The sequence below is a fragment of the Berghia stephanieae genome, chromosome 15, assembly GCF_034508935.2.
Source record: "Berghia stephanieae isolate SIO BIC M18660-M18661 chromosome 15, UCSD_Bste_1.3, whole genome shotgun sequence".
Lineage (NCBI taxonomy): Eukaryota > Metazoa > Mollusca > Gastropoda > Nudibranchia > Aeolidiidae > Berghia > Berghia stephanieae.
The window spans coordinates 18,242,058-18,257,952 of NC_088374.1; the positions used below are offsets into that span (position 1 = coordinate 18,242,058).

The 15,895-nt window shown below is 38.1% G+C and overlaps 1 protein-coding gene across 2 annotated transcripts in view; it reads left to right on the top strand.

Moving 5' to 3' along the window:
* Positions 1-10,428, top strand: part of LOC144960836 (uncharacterized) — an 11,816-nt gene extending 1,388 nt beyond the window's left edge. Inside the window, exons 3-5 of one of the 2 annotated variants that reach the window (XM_078894206.1) lie at positions 1,340-1,450; positions 6,259-6,348; positions 7,782-10,428. In XM_078894206.1, coding sequence (XP_078750332.1) covers positions 1,340-1,450; positions 6,259-6,348; positions 7,782-7,786 — 206 coding nt within the window. In that variant the 3' untranslated portion in view covers positions 7,787-10,428. Of the gene's footprint in view, positions 1-1,339; positions 1,451-2,217; positions 2,329-6,258; positions 6,349-7,781 lie in introns of both variants that reach the window. The other variant, XM_078894208.1, reaches the window with a different exon arrangement.
* The last annotated feature ends 5,467 nt before the right edge of the window (positions 10,429-15,895 follow it).

The window sequence follows — 15,895 nt, forward strand, 5'->3', positions numbered from 1 at the left end:
GAATCCTGAACCGTTCGATCCGAAAGCAACTGTCATACCACTAGACCACATAGTACCAGCTATAACTCTCATGTTGTCTACTATAGCAATTTATATTTGCAGAACTGGCTGCAGTCAGGAAGCCTGTGGAGCCAGTATTTAGCCTAGCATCATTATTGTGATTATAAGGACGTTAACAATTGCCTGGAACCTTTTGGATAGGACAATTGTCTCTCACAAAGTACTCTCAGTGGCATATTAGAGATCACTCAATCAATGTTGGTTAGGCACAGGAGACAGAACCCCTCCTATATTAGTCTTAATGTTATTATAAATATTATCACTGGTATTATTATTATTATTATTATTATTATTATTATTATTATTATTATTATTATTATTATTATTACTATTATTATTATTAGGTATTATTATTATTATTATTATTATTATTGTTGTTGTTGTTATTATTATTATTAATAGTAATTTTAATGTTATTATTATTATTATTATTATTATTATATTATTATTATATTATTATTATCATCATCATCACCATTACCATCATTGTCTTATTTTCTACTAATTACTAGTCAGCTAATTATGGAAACTTATTCAGTCAATTTTCAATCAAATGTTTTTATTGGTAAAAAGAAAAAGAATTCAATCTGGTCTAAATCTAATTTCTATTAAACAATTAATTAAATTTAATTTGAGCTTTTATATATATAGCACAATATCCACTCAACATGCTCAAAGTGCTTTACAAGGGTTCCTTGGCCAACAGCAACACTTAACATGTAGGACGGGACAATACGTCTGTTAGGCGATATTACAATTTTTCGGACAGAGACAACGCTGTTATCGGCCAGGTACTCATTTTACACCTGACTACGGTGAGAGAATGTGAGTAAACATCCTTTTCCAAGGACTCAACTATGCACCGAGTGAGGCTTGAACCTAAGACCTTCTGATTCAAAAGTGAGTATCATACCACAGGACCACATAGCCGCAAACATGTCTAATAATGAAATTCCGAATTTAAGTTTATAATTCCGTCGATCCTTTCACTACAAATACAAAATGCTTTTATAATATTTGCTTTAGTTCTCGACATAGTTAAACAATTTTTTTCTGAATTCTTGCATCAAGGTTTTGTCCCTTAATGTTAATTGTTCAAATGATAATTGGTCGGTCAATTTTTTTTTTGGTTCAAAACTGGAGTTATTGAAATGCAGAAAGAGATTTAAATTTAACTGATTTGTGATATAATTCAATTTTTCCAAAAAAAAATGTTTATTCATTTTTACCCATTAGACAAACCGCAGATGTTAATCCTTGGTTTCCTCAATGCTTGCAGACTGTCCCATGATGAAATGCATGGCCACGGATTGCCCATTGGGTTTCAAAAGGGACGAGAAAGGTTGTGAAGGTTGTAGTTGTGCCAATTTGGACGTGATGCGGATTATTGGTGAGGACGGTGATTTCTTCACGGAAGCCATTTTTTTTTTCATATTTCAAGTGACTCAATGGGCTTTTTGAAAGGAGACGAGAATTCCTGATTCATCATTTAGATGATTGAAAAAATGTTGCTGAGCAAAAGGAAATGCTAAGACGGGTTTGTCAAGAGAGTTGAGCGTCTTTGGTTTAAGATGCGATTTTGTTATTGGTTAAAAACTTGTAGCACGACCAGAAAAATCGGTTCTGGTCTCGCAGGCGTTGACATGTAGCTATGGATGATCCCATGGAAAAAATCCCCCCCAAAAAAAAATCTCGTATTTGTGATCTTTTGAATGTATAGTTCTTGTCATGCAGGAGTTTTCATGTTTCTATGGACGCTCACATCAAAACATTTTTTTTTTAAATCTCATATTTGTAATCTTTTGAAGGTCTGTATAGTTCTGGTCTTGAAGAAGCTTTTATGTTGTTGCTATGGACGCTCACATCGAAGAATGATAAAATCTCATATTTGTAGTCTTTTGAATGTTCTAGTTATGGCCATGTGTCCCTTTCCGTGTGTCTTGCAATTCACCATCCGACTGTCTGCAGGCTTGTAGTTTAGTGTGACCGGTAATCAGAAGGTCTGAGGTTCAATCCCCCTTGTCGAGGACGACTGATTTTATTTTTTTCTTGTATTTTTCTTTCCGGCTTTGTGTGGCACCTTTCATACACGCTTGTTCAGTTCTTTATCTTACATGTAATGAACTTTGATTGTTCTTGAAATGATGAAACCTGCAGAGTGCCCGATGGTGAATTGCATGTCCATCAACTGCCCTCTTGGGTTTAAAAGAGACGAGCAAGGATGTGAAGGCTGTACTTGTGCCAATATGAGTACAATCAAGATTATTGGTAAGAATTATTTGGGTTGGTAGGTTTAGAAAATAAATAACAATGTGAAATTGAATGTAAGCTTCAATTTAATGTACGAAAACAGATAAAATGGACGTTTAGGTTAAGACAACGCCACTACCACATTTTCTCATTCGTCTGTAGTGTTTCATTCATCCTGTTTCGTTGATAAAGGGGAAACCCAAAACGTCAATTTTATCTGTTTTCGTATATTAAATTGAAGCTTACTTTCAATTTCACATTGTTATTTATTTCTTCGAGCTTTGAGCAGCAACACTTACATTAGGTTTAGAAAGGGAACTCTTGTCTCAGAACTGTCTGTGGAAACCCCTTAGAGTGACATTGGTTGTGAATAATACGGAGGGGTCAACGCAGCTCAGGGGTACGATCTTTGCTTCGTACAGAAAGGTACCGAGTTCGATCACCCGCTGCTGCGCTGGGTGGCCTTGAGCAAGTCACCTTGCCCAAGCTTATTTTGCGCCACTGCACTGCTATGATGGCTGGCTTATTCCAGTCTTCCCTTGGAATAGACCTTAGAGAAAAATTCCCACTATGGGATGTATAAAGGGAATTTTATTATTATTTATTATTTAATTTTAATATACGGTTACAGGCCAATTTATTTTTTTTAAAACTTTTTTTTTCAAAATCTAAAAATGTTTAGTACTGTCAACTGGGGCTACTTAGGCCACCTGGGGTAACTTAGGTCACTTACTGTAAAACAAGATTGCTTATTTTAAAAGATAAATTACATGTAGCTTTTATCTTTTACTTTTAAATAATTAGAAACCAATAGATCTAATAAGCACTCATGAATTTAACTTTTTAAAAAGCAACCTTTTTTGTTCTACTAAGTTGCCTAAGTAACCCCGGATGGCTTAAGTAACCCTGGTTGATGGTAAGGATTTCACTTATAATAAGATTTTGAAAAAACAAAAATACAAAAATAAAACGTTTTTAGTGCATTTATTTAAAAAAACCAAAACTTTATATGGAAAAGTGGTAGCTACAGTGTCTTGTTTTATAAATTTGATAGATATGAACACTTAAATAGCACATTTCCACAAATTTACCATGGTCAATGCACTTAATAATATTTTATTTATTCCCACAGCAGGCCATATGGAACCATATTTTCATTTCTCATAGGACCAGCCGCTAATTTGGCATCCTTTTTTTCTGTTAACACTTTTACAATATCCATCACTGCCCTTAGCCAGGTACTCATTCACACCTGAGTTGAGTGGGGTAATAGTTTATCTCAGTTTCTATAGCCTGAAACAGAATAACAATTGCTTGCTATCCTTTGGATAGGACGTTAGTTTATCGCAAAGTACTTTCTGCCAGATCTAACAGAACTAGTTACCCATTCACTTCTGTGGGGATAGAGGTGTCTGAAAAAAAACAAAAAAACTCGACCGCACACTGGATCGATCTTGGTCCCTTTCCGTGTTAGAAAGGACACAATGTCGGGAAACAGAAATTTCTGCCGTCGATCACGTCAGGAAACAGAAATTTCTGCCATCGATCACGTCGGGAAACAGAAATTTCTGTCGTCGATCACGTCGGGGAAACAGAAAATTCTGCCGTCGATCACGTCGGGAAACAGAAATTTCTGCCGTCGATCACGTCGGGAAACAGAAATTTCTGCCGTCGATCACATCGGGGAAACAGAAATTTCTGCCGTCGATCACGTCGGGAAACAGAAATTTCTGCCGTCGATCACGTCGGGGAAACAGAAATTTCTGCCGTCGATCACGTCGGGAAACAGAAATTTCTGTCGTCGATCACGTCGGGGAAACAGAAATTTCTGTCGTCGATCACGTCGGGAAACAGAAATTTCTGCCGTCGATCACGGATCACGTCGGGGAAACAGAAATTTCTGCCGTCGATCACGTCAGGAAACAGAAATTTCTGCCATCGATCACGTCGGGAAACAGAAATTTCTGCCGTCGATCACGTCGGGGAAACAGAAATTTCTGCCGTCGATCACGTCGGGAAACAGAAATTTCTGCCGTCGATCACGTCGGGAAACAGAAATTTCTGCCGTCGATCACATCGGGGAAACAGAAATTTCTGCCGCGATCACGTCGGGAAACAGAAATTTCTGCCGTCGATCACGTCGGGAAACAGAAATTTCTGTCGTCGATCACGTCGGGGAAACAGAAATTTCTGTCGTCGATCACGTCGGGAAACAGAAATTTCTGCCGTCGATCACGGATCACGTCGGGGAAACAGAAATTTCTGCCGTCGATCACGTCGGGAAACAGAAATTTCTGTCGTCGATCACGTCGGGGAAACAGAAATTTCTGCCGTCGATCACGTCGGGGAAACAGAAAATTCTGCCGTCGATCACGTCGGGAAGCAGAAATTTCTGCCGTCGATCACGTCGGGAAACAGAAATTTCTGCCGTCGATCACGTCGGGGAAACAGAAATTTCTGCCGTCGATCACGTCGGGAAACAGAAATTTCTGCCGTCGATCACGTCGGGGAAACAGAAATTTCTGCCGTCGATCACGTCGGGAAACAGAAATTTCTGTCGTCGATCACGTCGGGGAAACAGAAATTTCTGTCGTCGATCACGTCGGGAAACAGAAATTTCTGCCGTCGATCACGTCGGGAAACAGAAATTTCTGCCGTCGATCACGTCGGGAAACAGAAATTTCTGCCGTCGATCACGTCGGGGAAACAGAAATTTCTGCCGTCGATCACGTCGGGAAACAGAAATTTCTGTCCGTCGATCACGGTTCGGGGAAACAGAAATTTCTGCCGTCGATCCGTCGGAAACAAATTTGCCATCGTCAGGGGAAACAGAAATTTCTGCCGTCGATCACGTCGGGAAACAGAAATTTCTGTCGTCGATCACGTCGGGGAAACAGAAATTTCTGCCGTCGATCACGTCGGGGAAACAGAAATTTCTGTCGTCGATCACGTCGGGAAACAGAAATTTCTGCCGTCGATCACGGATCACGTCGGGGAAACAGAAATTTCTGCCGTCGATCACGTCGGGGAAACAGAAATTTCTGTCGTCGATCACGTCGGGGAAACAGAAATTTCTGCCGTCGATCACGTCGGGAAACAGAAAATTTCTGCCGTCGATCACGGATCACGTCGGGGAAACAGAAATTTCTGCCGTCGATCACGTCGGGGAAACAGAAATTTCTGCCGTCGATCACGTCAGGAAACAGAAATTTCTGCCATCGATCACCGACATTCATCCGGCCACTCATCACGCTTAACCCTCTCCTTACCAACTATATGAAAATCGTCACATTCGTTATGATACAACCAACATTTTTCTTATTCAAATTTCTCTTTTCAATCATAAAATTTAAAGAAAATGAGCAGTGAGTTGTAGAACATGTTTTGCTAAAGAAATTATGTATACCATGAACTTTACTGCTATTACTATTATGTCAGAGTGATAAAAAATAAAATTTGTGTTAGTTGGGTGTGTTAGTTTTGGGGAAAATCCTGAAACTGGCTGGTAAGGAGAGAAGTAACATTGGTGTTGTGTACAATTTTGTTTTTAGTTTTGAAAACACTCTGTAAACATTTGAATGTAACTAACCCTCATAACAAGATCCTTTGGTTGTGCCTGAATGGCTCTAACTCACTTAATCCTAGAGATTTTTGCTACTTTTCAAAACTGGAAAAAAAATAGTATTAAAAATAAACATATACATAGATAAGTTTTATTCAGCTACCATTAACATGCAACGATTAAAAACATTAGCTTTGATACTACGCCTGTAATTTGTCTCATAAAAATGTAATAAATAGGCATAGGGTAAAAGTAACCTGGGTTAACTACGGATATAATTGGTGTTAGGGTTGAGTGAGTTAAAGGACTACTACTACTACTACTAAGACAGTGGGTCACACCTGGGCAATGATGTCTCATGGCTTTTCATCTCTTTTCGTCAACAGAGGAAAACTACAGCGGTTCCGCCCCTCCTAGACTTTCTGCCTTTGCCTCAATTTGTACGGCTCTGTTTTACACAATGTATCGCTGCTTGTGTAAGTATGATTCAAATTCAAATGTGTTGGGAGTCTGCGGGGAAAAAAAAGTCTTTCCCATCCAATCCTTCTCCCCCCCCCCCCCCCCTCCTCAAAAATAAAAACAACTTTATAAGTCAAGTGCAGCACGAAATTCTCAAACACATGTAAATTCCCTGTTTTTATCCCTCTATTTTCATTGTACTGGCAACACAGAAATCTTGAACACATGTAAATTCCCTGTTTTTATCCCTCTATTTTCATTGTACTGGTAACATGGAAATCTTGAACACATGTAAATTCCCTGTTTTTATCCCTCTATTTTCATTGTACTGTCTACACGGACATCTCAAACAAAATGGTCCTTAACTTTCGCTTTTGTTGATAAAATTCTTTTGCCTTTTGTTCTTGTTTATATTTCTGGGCTTTAGTGGTCAGGATAGCATTACTCATCAAAATCTATTTTTAGTCAAACTGGAAGCGTGCACCAGAGGATAATATTTCCTGAATTTCTATGTTGTCTTTTTTATTACAATGGATAATAGGGATGTCTAAATATCTTTGCTATTATGCGATAGTAAAATCCATTTTTCCCCTAAGCAAAAGTTTTAGTATAACATAGATAGGAAAACAGCTAAAAAAAAACTTGAGCTTTTTATATAGCGCAATATCCACTAAATGTGCTCAAAGCAATTTACAAAAGGATTCCTTCCCAACAGCAACATGTAACGTGTAGAACGAGACGTGACACCTGTTAGGCAATATTACAATTTTTTTTTCTGACAGAGACAATGCTGTTAACGGCCAATTACTCATTTTACACTAGAGTACGGTGAGAGAATGTGAGTAAAGTGCTTTTTCCAAGGACTCAACTATGCACCGACAGAGGCTTAAACCCAGGAACTTCCGATCCGAAAGCGAGTGTCATATATATATATCTATTATCTCACCTTTTAAAAAAAATTCTTGCCTACATATTTGTTTCAGCCGATGCAATGGCTTCTTCTGGGCAGCGAAATAATTCGCACTCCTTAATTGTCGAGCACTTTATATGATCCATGTATGTCAATTTCTCATGCCTGGGTTATTCCAGTCTTCCCTTGGAATAGATCCTAAAGACAAATTTCCCCTTGGTTGTGAATAAATCACAGAGCATTCTTGAAAAAGAATCTTTGTCTATTTTTAAACGTTCGCTTAAAACATATCTGTTTCGTCTTTAGTAGATGGTATGAGAAGCAAGATAGGTCTGTCTAGTTTCTGTTGTGTGTGTGTATGCTTGTGTGTGTGTGTAAATGAGTATGTTTCAGCCAAAGTAATTTGTAATTTAAGCGCTTAAAGTCTAGTGTCTCGGAGTTATAGCGCTATATAAGTTTTCAGCATTATTATAAACTGAATTTATATATTTATTTATGTGTTAAATAAATATAATGAGTGAATCTTTTTCTAATCCTCAGTTTAACTTTTTGACCAAGAAAACCTATTGGAATGATGACGACAGACAACATGGGACTTTCATACTCGACGATCTCACATTTTACATCCTCTTTACTGTACTCTCATTCTTGTGACCCACCACCTTGAAACTATATTATGTCAAGGTCCTGGGTGGGGGGAGGAGGGGGTCCCCATAGCTCACTTGGTAGAGCACTCGCGCCAAACTCAAAGGGCCCAAGATCGATCCTGGGTGCCATCAAGATTTTTTTACCCCTCCACCCATACCTGTCCACACAGCAGTGAATAGGTCAGTAGAGTCTGAGTCTGTTACTGTTATATTTGATGTGGAAGTACTTTGCAATAGACTAGTGTCCTATCAAAAGGATAGCAAGCAATGGCTCCATTCGCCTCATGACTCTGAAGGACTACTTTAAACATTTTTTTTCTTGGATGGAGTTCCTGACCTCCAAAAATGAGCAGGGAGGTCACTGTGTTCTTCTATGGTACCCCTGTAACTGTTATCAGAGTTGCTTTCTGTCTTTGTCTTGGAATGAGATTACTTAGTTTTGTCCTGGCCCTGGCTGGAGTCCATGACTGGGAGAGAGATATTTAAATGTATAGTTATAGTTTATAGTTTTGGGAGAGTCTATTTTTTCCTTGTAAATCATCTCTCTATTATGAAATCTTACAAATTTTTAAAAAATTTATAATTGTTTGTAAAGATTCGAGTATTTTCCTCTTAGTAGGGACTGTGCTTATGTCTGGATGAGACTTTTAAGTGATATCAAACTAAGTACACTGATAGTGTGCTCTTGGAATCTACACATCTGTTTCCTATTTGAACCATTTCTCCATCATTTTACTCTTTCTCATGTGCTTTCAATTGTAAATTATCACTTTTTTTCTGACAATCCCATATTCTTCCTTTTTACTGGCGCTGAAATGACTTTAAATGTGTTGCAACTGCTGTAAAACTCTAACAGACCCAGCTACCCCATCATTGCTGGGTGGACAGGGGGAAATCAGAATCAGAAAAATATCTCGACTTCACCGGGGATCGATCTCGGACCCTCTGCATGTGAAGCGAGTGCTCTACCAACTGAGCTATTGGGACCCCCCCCCCCCCACGTTTGATACCGTCTTGGGGGAAAATTAATATAAATTTTGGAAACGGTAGGAGCTGCCTGAAGCCTATGATCATGAAAATACTAATGAAAGAGTGAAAATGGAAAGGCTTCATATGGGAACAAAACAGACAATGGACGTTTCAGGTACAAACCCCTCGTCAGCACAACAATACACAAATAAACGTGGAAAACAAATAAAGTGTAATGAAAAATGACTTGTATCGTCTGTACTCAATGGTGGTTGCAGTATGAGACGATAGAAGTTATTTTTCATTACACTTTATTTGTTTTCCACGTTTATTTGTGTATTGTTGTGCTGACGAGGGGTTTGTACCTGAAACGTCCATTGTCTGTTTTGTTCCCATAAGAAGCCTTTCCATTTTCACTCTATAAATTTTGGTTAACTCTCTCCTTACCAGCCATTTTTAGAATTTTCCCCCGAAAATTCACAGCCACCCGACACAAAAATAGACTTTTCTTACTCAAACAAAACAAAAATAATTGCATTCTATACAGAATGTTGTTCAGCAAAATGAGCTCTACAACACAGTGTCTAGTATTTATAGCTGTAATCAAAGCATTTCTTTAAATTTTGTAATGTAGAAGAGAAATCAGAAAGAGAAAATTGTTGGTCGTGTCGTAACGAATGGGACGATATTCCTATGGTTGGTAAGCAGAGGGTTAATGTTAAAAAAACATTTCATGTCTTTTATTCCTATCAATTGTTAATTTGTCTCGATAAATTGGGAATGATGTGTATTTTTTACTTATATATATCTATTACATTTACAGAAAGATATTGATATAAGTAAGATTTGCTGGAGAAATTTGGAATTTTCCATTTTTCTTACAAACTGAAATAAACTTTGATTTCCTCATTCTAAAATCGACACTAATTTATGTATTAGCTATTTAATAATATAATATAATTGATAAATTGTATCTATGCATATAAGTTACACAAAGCACTTAAACTTAAAGGTTTTTAGAACCCGATAGCTCTTAAACGATACAATACAGTAATACATATGAAAATATTTTTTTATTTCAATCAAGCTCCACTACATGCTCAAATATTGTCTTATTATTTAAAGTATAATGATATCTTGTTTAAACTGCAGAATTCCAATTTTAATGACACTCAAATATTGTCTTATTATTTAAAGTATAATGATATCTTGTTTAAACTGCAGAATTCCAATTTTAATGACATAAAATAAATAATTGAGCACATTTCCATGGTTTTACCATGCTCAAAGAGTTCAACAATGTTTCAATTATTCCCCAAGCAGGCCTTATAAAATGATAAGATAACCATTTCATAGTGTTAAGGTCATGTTATATGTGTGTCCTCTGAGAACAGATTTAACATAACAAACTTTATCACTTCCTATAGCCTGGAAGAAAACAACTCAGTGGTCCCCCATTCAGTCATTGGCCGTGCTCAATATTACTTGATTTTGTTACTGTTTGTTTCCCCGACATGACCAATCAAATCTTGCCATATTTTGTTAATTCGAGTAACTTGTTTTTAAAAGTGTCTTAACAATACTTGTGACCAATGGTTTTCTATGTATTCCTTCAGGAGAGGCAAATGGGCCAAGGCATTGAACTGTGACCCCGAAGGTCCCGGGTTCGGTGGATTGTCTGTATTACATCATCATTGAATGCCGAGGCGATGGTATCTAATGATGCCATAGTGGGATGGCGTAATTTAAATCTTTTACTTAATCCATTATATACATATATATATAGATAGATAGATAGTTCGAAGATGACGTCACTCATGTCTTTGTTATTGTTTTTTGCCATCCGCGTTTATGAGTAATGCTCACTGAACTGTATTAACCTCACTATAAAAGTTCATGGATACACACAGTTTTGTGTGTTGGTCCGTTATACTTCCGGATGGCAATGTTATGAGCTTCTTAGCCAAGCGCATTCTGTCTATATATATATATATATATATATATATAGATAGAGAGAGAGAGAGAGAGAGAGAGAGAGAGAGAGAGAGAGAGAGAGAGAGAGAGAGAGAGAGAGAGAGAGAGAGAGAGAGAGAGAGAGCCTGCCTTATAATGGATCCTTCGTGATTTGATATGAAATAAAACTAGAGCATTTATATAGCGCAATTTCCCCTAAACGTGCTCAAAGCACTTTACAATTAAAAGGAGTCACTGACAAACAGCAACACATAACATACATACAGAACGAGACAGGATGCCTGTTAGGCAATATTACATTTTATTTTTATACAGAGACAATGCTGTTAACGGCCAGGTAACTCATTTTACACCTGTAATGTGAGTAAAGAGCCTTTTCCAAGGACTTGGACTATGCGCTGAGCAAGGCTCGAATCATGGGCCTTCCGATTCGAAAGCGAGTGTCATACCACTAGACCACATAACCGCACATTCTAGCATTCTCTTTCCATTTTATCTTATCAAGGAGGTACTTATATTACAAATTGGACATTGTTTTCAAATAAGCAACTCTTAGTAACCGCCATGTGCCTGCAGTTGACCCCAAATTTTGTAAACAATGAGCGCTTAAAATTGTTTTGACCTTAACTCACTCAACCCCCTAATACTAACACTAACATTTCCATAGTTTACCCAGGTTACTTTTACCCCATGCCTATTTATTACATATTTCTGAGAAAAATTACAGGCCTTTTATCAAACCTAATGTTCTTAATTTTTACATGTTCATGGTAGTTGAAAAAAACTATCAACGCACAAGCTCATTTTAATTATTTTTTTTTCCAATTTTGAAAAGTAGCAAAAATCTCTAGGATTGAGTGAGTTAAAAGAGGCACCAAGTCCCATTTTTTTGACGTGGCGTTAAATGTTAAATATACCTGAACCAACAATTACTTGCGTGAACCAGGATGCATTACTGAGACCTTGAAACTGTTGCGGTGGAAAACACTGGAAAGTTGGCGGACTCCCATAGCGGGCAGGGAGGTACATACTGTGTCTTCTATCCCCTTATATCTGTTTTCCAACATGATGTCTATCTTTGTCTTGGAATGAAATTACTTGTTTTTTTCCTGGCCCTAGTCGGAGTCCTGGCTGGAGGGAAACAGTCAAATGCATAGTTATTGTTTTGGGAGATGATATTTTTTTCCTTGTAAATCATCTCTCTGTTCTGTATTATTGTATGTGTTATTTGAAATGTATAATGTAAGTATTTGAGTGTGTTCCTCTTTGTTGGATTTTGTGCTTGTGTCTGGATAAGACTTATAGGTGATCTCAAACTAAGTACATTGGTGGTATGCTCTTGGAATCTACATCTGATCCCTATTTGTTCCCAGTTCCCCTTTGTCTTACTTTTTCTTGGGTGCTTTATTTATAATTCTAGAACTTTTTGCTATCCCATTTTCTTCCTTTTTACTGGCGCTGATATAACCTAAATGTGTTGCAAGCGCCGTAAAACCCTTAAAAACAAACAAAACAAACAAAGTAGGCGGAACGAAAAGCGCCTCCAACTTCTACACAGAACAGTACATTCCAACAAAACAACAGTAACTCTACCGCAGTATTTCACAAAACAACACTGTACATCCACAAGAATTTATCATTACAGTAAGTTCCACAACCCCAACACACAGAAGCAACAAATATAAAAACAGTTTCTTCCCAAGAACCATCAAGGAATGGAACACTCTCCCACCAGAAATCCTAGATATTACCAACAACAACAACACATTTGGTCAATTATTAAACATTTATCTTTCAACTCAATAACACAGTAGTGGAGAAAGTCACCCAATAATTGTATAAAATCTGCAGTGATGGGCAATCAATCCGCCTTTTGCAGAAAAAGACCTTGAACTTGAACTGTCAAATGGCGGAACTTTGCCTCCAAGGGAAACAACTTTGCCTCCAAGGGAAACTCTGCCTTTCTGTTTTGGATTTTCCCCCATTCGAGTAAATTTAGTTTTTTGGAGCCAGAGTTTATCCTGGTTTCTAGCAATTGCTTGCTATCCTTTGGATAGGACACTATTCTATCGCAAAGTACTTTCCATGACCAAATCTAACAGACTCAGCTACCCATTCACTGCTGGGTGGACAAGGGGGGGGGGGGGGGGGGGGGGGGGGGGGGGGGGGGGGGGGGGGGGGGGTAAAAAAAAATCCCGACTGCACCCGGGATCGATCTTGGTCCCTTTGCGTATGAAGTGAGTGCTCTACCAACTGAGCTATTGGGACCCCCAAATTTAGTTTTGTGTTATTATGTTATGACCAGACATGCCTGGTACTACAAAGCTCCAGCTACAGGACTGCATTAGTCTCTTTAACTCAATAAATTTGGTGGAAAAGGAAAATTTAGTTCCTTAGATCCTATACTCTCAGGACTTTGAATCATTTGTGGATCATGGTGATGGCAAATTATTGATTTATAAAGATATTTATAGTGACTTGTTCATTTTTTCCGTTGTAAAACTACGAATTTATAAACTTTCAAGTTGGCATTACTGTATTATAATTATGAAAATATCAACATCTGAAAATGCTTGAACTTTTTCAAACTCACAGAGGCAAACTTTCCACCCGTTAGGTAATACTTTTGATCTCAAATTCCGCTTTTTATGTATTCCGATTCCTCTTTGGGGCTAGGAGCCTCTGATGACCACTACAGGACATCTACTTCTCAAGTCAATTCAATGCCGCAACCATGCAACGTCAGCGAAAAGCGCGACTCGACATGAAGGGATATATTCTAGATTGACTTGCTTTGTTCACATGCATTTTTGCTCATTTGGTTACACTCCGGTTAAGTTGATTTTCGGTTATGTCAATTTTTTTTTCACGGTTCCCCTGGGCATCGTCTTATCCGGAGTCTACTGTATTATTTCACCAGTTGAGGATATTTTATAATCTTCCAAGTCCACATGTCTATTCTACTGCATCAAGCAAATAGATTCCCCCAGCCCCTCCCCTCCGCCTATTTTTTTTTTCAAATTTTCTGCGCGCTCCACAGTTTTGGTTCTGATGTATGTTTCCAAAAAAAAGTATTATCTGTGATTACTACTTAATTTTTATATCTCTTTCTACTTTTGAAAAAAAAATTTTTTTTTTTCGCAATTTTGATAATCTATATTATAATAGTTTTTTTTGGTGTTTAAATTACTTTCAAGGAATTTCTTTGTTCATTATGAAGGTATGACAAAGATTTTTATTTCTTTGCAAAATATTATCACCCCTATGTTTTTCTTGAATGCTCATAATATTAATTATAAATCTTTTTGGGGCTAAAGGTATTTTTTGTAGAAATATTTTGAAATGTATCTTTGGTTCGAAATAAATTTAAAAAAAAAAAAAAAAAATATTCCCTTTCTTCAACTCATAGTGGAAATTTTTCTCTAGGGTCTATTCCAAGGGAATCAGCCCGAAAAGCAGCGCTGCAAATTGAGCTAGGCCGAGGTGACTTGCTCCAGGCCACACATCGCAGGGCAGGCGATCGACCTCAGTACCTTTAGGGTGAGAGGCAAAGACTGTACCGCTAAGCCACGCTGAGGCTAGTGCTGTATGCTGACTTGTAATATTGTGAAATTGAATTAAATTGAGCTTTTATATAGCGCAATATCTACTAAATGTGCTCAAAGCGCTTTACAAGGGGTCCCTGGCCAACAGCAACATTTAACATTTAGGACAGGACATGAGGCCTGTTAGACGATGTTGCAATTGTTTCTGACAGAGACAACGCTGTTAACAGCCAGGTACTCATTTTACACCTGAGTACGGTGAGAAAATAAGAGGAAAGAGCCTTCTCCGAGGACTCAACTATGTGCCGAGCGAGGCTCGAACCCAGAACTTTCCGATCCGAAAGCGAGTGTCATACCACACAGCCGCACTTGTAATCTTGTATGAAATGTGGGACTCCAGAAGAAAAAGGGAAATGGAAGTGAACATCAAAGAAGAGATAAGATTGCAATTTCTAAAACACAAACTGTTTGTTAGTCTGACCTTCTGAGTACTTGACCTGTCATCTGCATTTTTTGCGGCCGCAAATATCAGGGCGATCCGCAAATTTTGGCAAATCTCCCAAAATTGGCAAATCGTGGCAAATTTTGGGAAAATTGGCAAATCGCGTGGCAAATTTTGGGGAAAAAAAAGAAGCGAAAACAAAATAACGAAAAAAAAGTGTGAAACTTGAGACATGTTGCAGCTTTGCCTGGGCCCAAACCAAGGGAAGCTACTCTCTATGGATAATGATCCTTTAAAATCTTTGTAACAACGCTATTCACAGTCATTCCATTTCTCAAGTCAAATAAATCGAGTCACTTACACATCCAACTTCAGTTTTTACTGAAACACTTAGTTCTCCTCGGCAATTTTTTTGGGCAAATTTTGGTCTTTTTGGCAAATTTCGTGTGTTTTTTTGGCAAATTTTAGGTCCCAATTTGGTAAAAAATGCAGATGACGGCTTGACTGAACGGCTATGAAATGCCAGTCACCGCTTTATTTGTGGAGTCCAACAAAACTAAAAAACCAGAGATACTAAAATGAAGTTTGAAGGGAAAGTGACATTTTCTCTCGATGGAAACGAACATCAAAGAAATTTACTGTACTTGTACTAAAAAAAAAAAAATTATGCCTTTTGCGCCACGATATCATAAGATATCGTCGCCTAGGCATTCCACAAAGGAATATAGATAACTCATCAAACAAGATGTCTGATGTCAACAGGAATCACCCATGTTGTCCAAGTGGGCAAATTGGGGGTAAATAATCTTGCTCAAGGAAAAAAACGAAAGTGCCTGAAGCGGGGCTCGAACCCGGGTCATCTGGATCACAGTGTAATGCCTTAACCACTCGGCCACTTAGCCCCCAGCTCAAGAAAAAAAAACGAAAGTGCCTGAAGCGGGGCTCGAACCAGGGTCATCTGGATCACAGTGCAATGCCTTGGCCACTTCGCCCCCCCCCCCCCCCCCCCCCCCCCCCCCCTAGTACTAAGAAAGCAATAAAGAAAATCAACTTCTTTATTCCTTCAGCATGAAAATG